Genomic DNA, 9,241 nt, shown 5'->3' with positions numbered 1-9,241 from the left:
TGCCCTGCCTAACCTCTTGGTCTCGGCCACGCTTCCTTCTGGCCAACCGGGCTGCTTGTGTCCTCTTGCACTTTCCAAAGGTTTCTTTCTCCCACCAACCTCCTCTCATCCGCCCCTCCCCCCCAACATGTCTTTTAACAGAAGGCCTTGCCATCTGCTGCCACCATAGCTTGGGAACCCCTCGATGCTGAGTGTGATAAATCAGCCATCTCTGTTCTCAGCGAGGCCTCTTCCCTACCCACACATTTCACTATTTTGTGCGGCTTCCCGCCCAGGAAGCTAGAAGCCCCCCATCACCCTCTCTGCAACCCCTCCCCACTGAAGAGCCTCAGGGACAAGGATCGCCACTCCTGTGGCCACTGCTGCTTCACATGGCTGAGCCTTCCTGGCCCACTTGGTTGCTGATGCAAGCTTCACCCTCCTCACCCTTCTGCTGTGATGTCACACCAGCCTCCCCTCCCCCAGCACAGGGGAGCGCTGCTCCCTCGCAGCTCTGTGCGTCTTTCCACCTCATCAACTTCTCATCTCTTTGCAAACAGGATCGGAAGTCTCTCCCTCCGCCCGCTCTCCCCTTCTCCTTTGTTATTAGCTTCATGAGTGGGGACGTTAATGTATTCGCTAGGCAATGCCTTCACACCACTGTTTCCTGTAATTACAGTCACCTCCCTCCCACTGTCCTGGCTGATTTCACTGTAAAGTGCTTGCAGGAGGGACAGTGTGGACAAAAGACGCAAGACAGGCTGAGGTCGAGTAGTGGGTAGTGTAATGTTAACATCCGAGAAAATAAACAAATTGTCACACTCTGCAGCAGCTCACTAACACCTGATAACATACAGAGGTCAATGTTCCAGAACTTTCAAAAAGCAACGATAAAATTCTGGACCCCTCCACTATAGGAAGTGGTGCTGTATCCTTATCACCAGTGACAGTCACCCCAAGAAATGCAAGTAGCCGTCTGTCTGCACCCTTTCAGGGGGTGGATCCACTATACTTGTCGTGCAGATCAGCTACATTGTCACTGGAGACCCGGATCCAGCCATCCTCCCGCACGTGGTAGAGGTTGACAGCGCCTCCTGAGTAGGCATCTCTGTAGGTGGCTTGGTAGATGGCGCGGCGGGCCAGATCATAGGCCTGCTCCACTTCTAGGTCGTAAGAATAGCCTCGATCCATGACGCCATAAGCATACACAGAGCCCGAACCTACAGAGAAGGTGGCTCCAGAGATTCGGTTCCCTTCACTGTCCACGTAGTAGAGGCCTGGAAAGAGAGATGAGGTCAGCAAGAAAACCAAGCACCAGCCCTTTCACATCGAATCCAACGTCCAAGGCAGTCATTCTCCAACCTACTTGAAACTTAGGGGAAACCAACATGAATACAAGAAAACAGGACTTCTAGAAAATCACTTAAAGAAAAAACACCGGCACCCTCAACCCAGCCAATGGAATCAAATTTGAGATTAAGACTCTGGGATTCTACAACATGTCACCTCACCTGACTTTGGCTACCCTGCCTATCCCCTTAGCACACTCAAGAAGTAACCATAACCCAGACGGCTTTGGATTCAAGTGCAGGATTTCAGGCACTAAGGGAGGCAGTGCTCGAAACGGCTCTCCAAGTGCTAAACCACAGGGGAGACAAGCTGTCCGTCCCACCGCAGGAGAGCAAAGGCCCACACTGGCTGGCCAGTATGGTGCCACCAGCCATGTGTAGCTACTGAGCATGCGAAATAAAAGCGAGTACTGCTGGGCTGGCGCTGTGGCGCAGTGAGTTAACGCCATGCCTGAAGTGCTGGCATCCCATATGGGCGATGGTTCTAGTCCCGGCTGCTCCTCTTCCAATCCAGCTCTCTGCTAAGTCCTGGGAAAGCAGTAGAAGATGGCCCAAATCCTTGGGCCCCTGCACCCACGTGGGAGACCTGGAGGAAGCTCCTGGCTCCTTACTTCGGATCGGCACAGCTCCGGCCATTGCAGCCATCTGAGGAGTGAACCATCAGACGGAAGACCTCTCTCTCTCTGCCTCTCCTTTCTCTGTGTAACTCTGACTTTCAAATAAATAAATAAATCTTTAAAAAAATGTTATAGTGAAAGGAGCAAGAAACCTTTAAAAAAAAAAAAAAGTGAGTACTGCATGCTGACCTACTTTGGATATACTGGGTTAAATAATTTCTTTTTCAATTCTTAAAATGTGACTACTATGAAATTTAAAATTATATATATAGCTCACACTGTATTTCTTTTGCTGGCAAAGAGCAGGAATTGGCCAGGTCAATTTTACCTAATTTTTTTTTTCTAATAACGTTTTATTAGAACACAGCTACATCCATTTGTTTATACAGTAATACTGTCTCTGGCTACTTCTGTGCCACACCAGCAAAGTTAGGTAGTAAGACAAGATCGTAGCCGGCGCCGCGGCTCACTAGGCTAATCCACCTAGCGGTGCCGGCACACCGGGTTCTAGTCCTGGTCGGGGCGCCGGATTCTGTCCCGGTTGCCTCTCTTCCAGGCCAGCTCTCTGCTGTGCCCAGGGAAGTGCAGTGGAGGATGGCCCAAGTACTTGGGCCCTGCACCCCATGGGAGACCAGGAAAAGCACCTGGCTCCTGCCATCGGATCAGCGCGGTGCGCCGGCTGCAGCGTGCTAGCGTGGCGGCCACTGGAGGGTGAACCAACAGCAAAAGGAAGACCTTTCTCTCTGTCTCTCTCTCTCTGTCCACTCTGCCTGTCAGAAAAAAAAAAAAAAAAAAAAAAAAGACAAGATCATATGGTCGGCACGCCTAATATGCTTACTAATTGGCTGTTGATTTCTGATACAGATGAGTATTTAGACAAAGAGCTTAATAAAAACACCAATCCCAGGGGCCTCCATGGCGGCACAGCAGGTTAAGCGGTCAGCATTCCACACAAGTACCATTCGAGTCCCTGCTGCTCCACTTCCAACCCAGCTCCCTGCTAATGTGCCTGGGAAAGCAGCAGATGATGTCTCAAGTTCTTGGATCACTGCCACATATGTGGCAGACCTGGATTGAGTTCCTGGCTCCTTGCTTCAGCCTGGCCCACTCTCGGCCGTGGCAGGAACGAACCAGCAGACGTAACATCTCCTTCTCCCCCACCTATCACTTTGCCTTTCTTTCCTTCTTTCTTTTTTTAAGATTTATTTATTTATTTGAATGTCAGAAATACAGAGAAAGAGAGAAATCTTCTATCTGCTGGTCCACTTCCCTAAAGGCCACAACTGGAGCTTGGCCAGGCCAAAGCCGGGAGCCAAGAGCTTCTTCCAGATCTCCCACACTAGTGCAGGGGCACAAGCACTTGAGCCATTCTCTGCTGCTTTTCCAGGAGCACTAGCAGGAAGCTGGGATCAGAAGCGGAGCAGCCAGGACTTGAACTGGCACCCATATGGGATGCTGGCGATGCAGGCAGAGGCTTAATCTTCCACACCACAGTACTTGCACCATCTGCCTTCCAAATAAATAAATAAATCTTAAAAAAAAAAAAAAAAAAAAAAAGCTGCTGCCAGATCCAACCACCCTTTCAATCGATGTTATGGGTCACCAGGTTCAGATTCAAACTTTCTAACATATACTCAGCAATTCTCCATTACCTTCCAAGCACCACCCACCACACTTTGTCCTGTCTTTTAAAATTTTGTCAGCGGCACCCATAATCTTTTTCCTATTTCAGTGTTCTGAGCTCTCACTGCGCATCAAATCATCCAAGGAAGATTTTTTTGAGAGATGCCTAGGACTCAGCCTGGGTCTTTTTTAATTAGTGAGGGGTAGGAAATAAGACAGAGCTAGACTTTCAGGTCTCCAGTGATTCTGCCGCGCGCCAGGTTGAGCGCCACTGCCTCATCAGCTCTCAGCTTCAGACCACTCTCCAGCTGCCCCAGTCCTTCCTCTCCCCTCTCCGGGCCCGGTGCTGGGACACTGCCTTGTGGTTCACCATCTGGTTCCTAGTAACCTTTCTAATTTCATGGCTTTCTATTCCTCAGCACAGCTCTTGGCGCCAACGAAACTGGTTCCCCAGTCATTCCCCCAAAACCTCATGCTTCTTCGCTCTTTTCCTCATTTTCATACCCAAGACAATCACTACCTATCCATGAAGCCTTCCCCCACCTCTCCCATCAAAATGAATCTCCTCCTCCAAACTCCTTCAGCCTCCCACTGGTTCTTCTAAAAACAGTATTTGTGGGGCCAGTGTTGTGGTGTAATGGGTTAAGCTGCAGTTGGGACACCAGTGTCCCCTCCTGGAGTGCTAGTCCCAGACCCAGCGACTCCACTTCCTAGCCAGCTTCCTGCTTCTGTGCACCCTGGGAGGCAGCAGGTGATGGCTCAAGCCCTCCAATTCCTGTGAGAGACTCAGGCAGAGTTCCTGGCTCCTGGTTTCAGCCTAGTCCAGCCCCAGCTACAGAGAACATTTGGGGAGTGAACCAGTGGATGGAAGAGCTTTCTCTCTCCCTTTCTGTCACTCTTTCAAATAAATAAATAAATCTTTTTAAAAATGGTACTCTCATTTATCTTAATCAGCCTGGGATTAGGTCATCTGTGACTCATAGTTTGTTTCTTGAGGCAAAGAGCCGACTCACACTGAATGGGGTGGGCAGTCAGGAAGGCTTCTTGGAGGAAGCTGCAATTCAGGTCATGCTCTAGCTTACTGGACCTTCCTTGCCAGCCAATACCTGCATTCTTTTTTTTTTTTTTTTTTTTTTTACAGGCAGAGTGGACAGTGAGAGAGAGAGACAGAGAGAGAAAGGTCTTCCTTTTGCCGTTGGTTCACCCTCCAATGGCCGCCGCGGCTGGTGCGCTGCAGCCGGCGCACCGCGCTGATCCGATGGCAGGAGCCAGGATCCAGGTGCTTTTCCTGGTCTCCCATGGGGTGCAGGGCCCAAGCACCTGGGCCATCCTCCACTGCACTCCCTGGCCATAGCAGAGAGCTGGCCTGGAAGAGGGGCAACTGGGACAGAATCCGGCGCCCCAACCGGGACTAGAACCCGGTGTGCCGGTGCCGCAAGGTGGAGGATTAGCCTATTGAGCCACGGTGCCGGCTCAATACCTGCATTCTTACACTTTTTCAGTCACCTGGATCAAACCCAATGGCTAAGAGTTCAAAGCAATATTACTCAAATGCTTCCCTGCACCATGCAAAACATATAGAACAGATTTTTTTTTAATTTATTTATTTGAAAGTCAGAGTTAGAGAAAAACATGGGTGGCAGGGGCCCAAACACTTAAGCCATCCTCTGCTGCTTTTCCCAGGCCATCAGCAGGAAGCTGGATCACAAATGGAACAGCCTGGACTTGAACCAGTGCAGACAAGGGATGCTGGCATTGCAGGAGGCAGCTTTACCTGCTATGCCACGACACTGGACCCTGGAACTATTCTTTTATCTTTCAAAGAAAAAGTACCTCTACTTCCTAGAAATGGATGCCTGGTGCACTGATTAAGTCACCTTGAGATGCCTGCATCCCACATCACAGTGCCTAGGTTTGAGTCCTGGCTCCACTTCCAACCCAGCTTTCTGCTCACACATCCTGGGAGGCAGCGAGTGATGGCTCAAGTGGACAGCTCCTTGGTGCCCAACTGGAGAAAACTGTGGGCATCCAGGGAATGAGCCAGCAGATGAAACATCTGTTTCTCTGCTTTTCCAATAAAATTATAAAATAAATTAAAAATGCTAAGTATCTCAACTTCCAAATTAACAAACTGAGATCCTCTCTCACATCTACTTTTTGATCTCCTCACCCATGCCCTATTGGGCAGTAAATGGGTCCTCTCTATTCCTTTTTTTTTAAGAAAGCTTTTATTTAATAAATACAAATTTCATAGGTACAGCTTTAAGAATATAGCAGTTCGGCCGCGCTGCGGCTCACTTGGCTAATCCTCCGCCTGCGGCGCCGGCACCCTGGGTTCTAGTCCCGGTTGGGGTGCCAGATTCTGTCCCAATTGCTCCTCTTCCAGTCCAGCTCTCTGCTGTGGCCCGAGAATGCAGTGGAGGATGGCCCAAGTGCTTGGGCCCTGCACCCGCATGGGAGACCAGGAGGAAGCACCTGGCTCCTGGCTTTGGTTCGGCACAGATCGCCAGCCATGGTGGCCATTTTGGGGGTGAACCAACGGTAGGAAGACCTTTCTCTCTCTCTCTAACTCTACCTGTCCAAAATAATAATAATAATAATAATAATAATAATAATAATAATATAGCAGTTCTCCCCCTACCCCCATATCCCTTTCTAGCCTCACTCCAAAGCAAGCTAAAAAGTGGGAAGTATCCTAGAGTTAAGGATCACTAGGCATTTAGTAAGCAGATACGTGAATGAAATAAAGACAGTAGGAGGAAAGAATAATGATTTTCAAACAGGCAGCAAGGAGAATTACATAGAAAGTCATTGGCTTTACTCCAGATTTACTAGGGACAACTTGAACTTGGCTGAGGGCAGCAATTTGGTGCAGGGGTTAAATCACCATTTGGAATGCACGCATCCCCCCAGATGCCCACAACAGCTGGGACAAGACTGGGCCAGGCCGAGGTCAGGAGTCTAGAACTCACTTCTCATCTCCCGCACGGGTGGACACACTGGAGCCATCTCACTGCCTCCCAGGATGACATTAGCAGGAAGTTAGAACCAGACTCAGCGTCAGGACTTGAACCTAGGTTCTCCAATTCGGGGTGTGGCTTCTCAAGCAGCTTTTTTTTTTTTTTCTTTTAAGATTATTTATTTGAAAGTCAGAATTACAGAGAGAGGAGAGGCAGAGAGAGAGAGAGAGAGAGAGAGAGAGAGGTCTTCCATCTGCTGGTTCACTCCCCAATCGGCTGCAAAGGCCGTAGCTGTGCCGATCCAAAGCCAAGAACCAGGAGCTTCTTCTGGATCTCCCACACTAATGCACGATCCCAAGGACTTGGGCCATCTTCTACTGCTTTCCCAGGCCATAGCAGAGAGCTGGATTAGAAGCGGAGCAGCCGGGACTCGAACTAGTGCCCATATGGGATGCTGGCACTTCAGGCCAGGGTGTTAACCTGCTGTGCCACAGTGCTGGCCCCTCAAGCAGCATCTTAACTGTTGTGCCAAATGCCTGCCCCTCAAATACAACTCTTTCTAGTTCTTAGAATTATATGGGACAGAAAAAAAAAAAAAATCACGTGCCAGATGTGGCACTGGTTGCTTTATACGTATCACCATTCAAGCAATCTAGCAGGTGGAAAAACTGAGGCTGTGAAAATAAGCAATCTGCCAAAGGTCACACAGGCGGGTGGTGACCCAGGTGGTCTAACACTGCGCTGTCTCCTACACCACAGTGCCTACTCTGAACAAGACGACGACCAGGGGCTGCCGCTGTGGCTGAAGGAAGCTTCTGGCTCCTGGCTTCAGATGGATGCAGCTCTGGTTGTTGCACTGGGCAGTGAACCAGCGGATGAAGACCCCTCTCTCCCTCTGCCTCTCCTCTTTCTATGTAACTCTGACTTTCAAATAAATAAATAAATAAATCTTTTATTAAAAAAAAAAAAAAAAGAAGACGACAACTAAAGAACACACTCAACACCTCCTCAGCGCCCACACAGTCTCTCACTCACCCATCCGTTCAACACTGCAACTTCACTCACCCGGGCCCCGCTTATCCCAGCCGCAGATCATGGTGCCCATGGACAGCCCCATGCCTTTGTACTGGTAGACCATGTTGGCCAGCAGCTTGGAGGCAGCTGCCACTGAGATGCGCTCCTTGTTACGAAGCTCATAGATCCGACACTGCCGGGCCAGCAGGCGCTCCCAGAAGCTGCAGTCTGCTGCGCCCCCAGCCATGGTGCCCAGCAGGTAGGGGTTGATCTCTATGACTTTCTTTACCGTCTGCGAGGCGATATATGCACCTGCTGTAGCCCGGGAGTCAGCCGCAACGATGACGCCATGGCGAAACTGTTGAGAGCAGAGGAACACATTAAACAGGCCACGGCAGACCACAAAAACGTCTGCCCCCCGCCCCCGGGATTTCTTTTAGTATCAAACCCAGCATAGATCTTTCTCTGTCCTTTCACATTTCACAACACACATGTCTTGAGCTTCCCATCAATCTTCAGACATGGGCAATCACCAGTGTCAGCCTCGCATGATAGATGCCCGGGCAGGATTAATGAGATCCAATCCCTTTGCCCCGGATCTAGAGCTTATTATTGCAGAGCTGGGCCAGGAACCCCAAGTGGCTGGCTCCTAGCACAGTGCTCCCTCCACTTCCCCAAGCTTCCCCCTCACGCCACAGAGGCAGATTGGGTACTCCTGCCCCCGGGGCCGCCCAGCTTCCCAAACCCTGATTGATAACATCAGGCTTCGGGCTCTTCTTTCCCAGCAAGGAGCTCCCGGACAGGAGCAACCGGGGTCGCCTAGGACTCAGGCCCAGTTAGTTGTCTTGGGTTGCTTTCCCCGACTTCCCCCACCAGCCCCGCCGCAGCGAGGGCCGAGGCCTCCCAGGGCAATGAGACAGCGAAACCGCCCGCGCGGGACCAGCGGACCGAGCCTCCGCCTGAGCCTGGTGGCTGGGGCTACGGCCACGGCGGGCTCCTGCCCGGTAACGCGGCCGGGAAGGGCGCGAGTGCTCGGCAGTCAGCCCGGTCAGGCGGCTGGGGTCGCACCTTGAAGGCCAGGGTGGTGGTTCCATGAAGCATTTCGATTCCCGGCTCCTCTGGGACGCCCCAGCCGGGCGCGGTCAGGCTCAGCCCATCACTGGGACTCCCTGGACCCAAATCCAGCAGATCCGTACGACCCCCGAGTCCGAAAAACCCGCGCTGGTTCACAGGTAACGGCGTCTCCAACACGCTGGCCAGCGCCATGTCTACTAAGGGCAAAAGGAACTAACCCCCGAGTACTTTTAACCAAGAGCGGCCGGGCAACGCCTCGCCGTCACAGCTTCACTTCCTAGGAAACCTGTTCCGGGAAGGAGCCATTTTGACTCCTGGCAACCACGCCTCCGCAAACAACTGAACACAAGGCACCATGTTCACCGAGGGAAACAAGTCATAAATGGCTTCACTACCCTTAAATTCTAAAAGGATGTGACTGCCATCTTGACTTTGGTCACGCAAGCAGTCCTGGATCAGACGCACCTCATAGGAAGTGATTGGAAACGTCCGTGTTGCGTGAGGGAAGTGAGGTCGGCCATCTTTGAAAAGGGCGTGACTGGTTGAAATCGGTTCTGAACGCTTCGCGCGAGATCTTCCCGGCCCAGGAGGTATCCAAGCAACCCTTACTTCCCTGCTGCTTCCA

General features: G+C 51.1%; 1 protein-coding gene across 1 annotated transcript; it reads right to left on the bottom strand.

Moving 5' to 3' along the window:
• Positions 1-746: 746 nt before the first annotated feature.
• On the bottom strand, positions 747-9,151 carry PSMB5 (proteasome 20S subunit beta 5). Its single transcript, XM_002718075.5, has 3 exons — positions 8,611-9,151; positions 7,594-7,900; positions 747-1,256 (listed from the first exon to the last, which is right to left on the bottom strand). Exons 1-3 carry the CDS (start codon positions 8,806-8,808, stop codon positions 970-972), a joined length of 792 nt encoding a protein of 263 aa, XP_002718121.1. The 5' UTR covers positions 8,809-9,151; the 3' UTR covers positions 747-969.
• Between the last annotated feature and the right edge of the window lie 90 nt (positions 9,152-9,241).

This window comes from Oryctolagus cuniculus, chromosome 12 (assembly GCF_964237555.1).
Source record: "Oryctolagus cuniculus chromosome 12, mOryCun1.1, whole genome shotgun sequence".
In the NCBI taxonomy this organism is placed as follows: domain Eukaryota; kingdom Metazoa; phylum Chordata; class Mammalia; order Lagomorpha; family Leporidae; genus Oryctolagus; species Oryctolagus cuniculus.
Note: the sequence above shows the minus strand (reverse complement) of the source record. Positions and strands in the feature narration are given on the sequence as shown.

Excerpts from the sequence above, each read along its gene's own strand:
- PSMB5 (XM_002718075.5), bottom strand. The coding sequence starts at position 8,808 with ATGGCGCTGGCCAGCGTGTTGGAGACGCCGTTACCTGTGAACCAGCGC. Across the intron at positions 7,901-8,610 it reads CCACCACCCTGGCCTTCAAG|TTTCGCCATGGCGTCATCGT; the intron begins GTGCGACCCCAG and ends TGCTCTCAACAG. Across the intron at positions 1,257-7,593 it reads CTGGGATAAGCGGGGCCCGG|GCCTCTACTACGTGGACAGT; the intron begins GTGAGTGAAGTT and ends CTCTCTTTCCAG.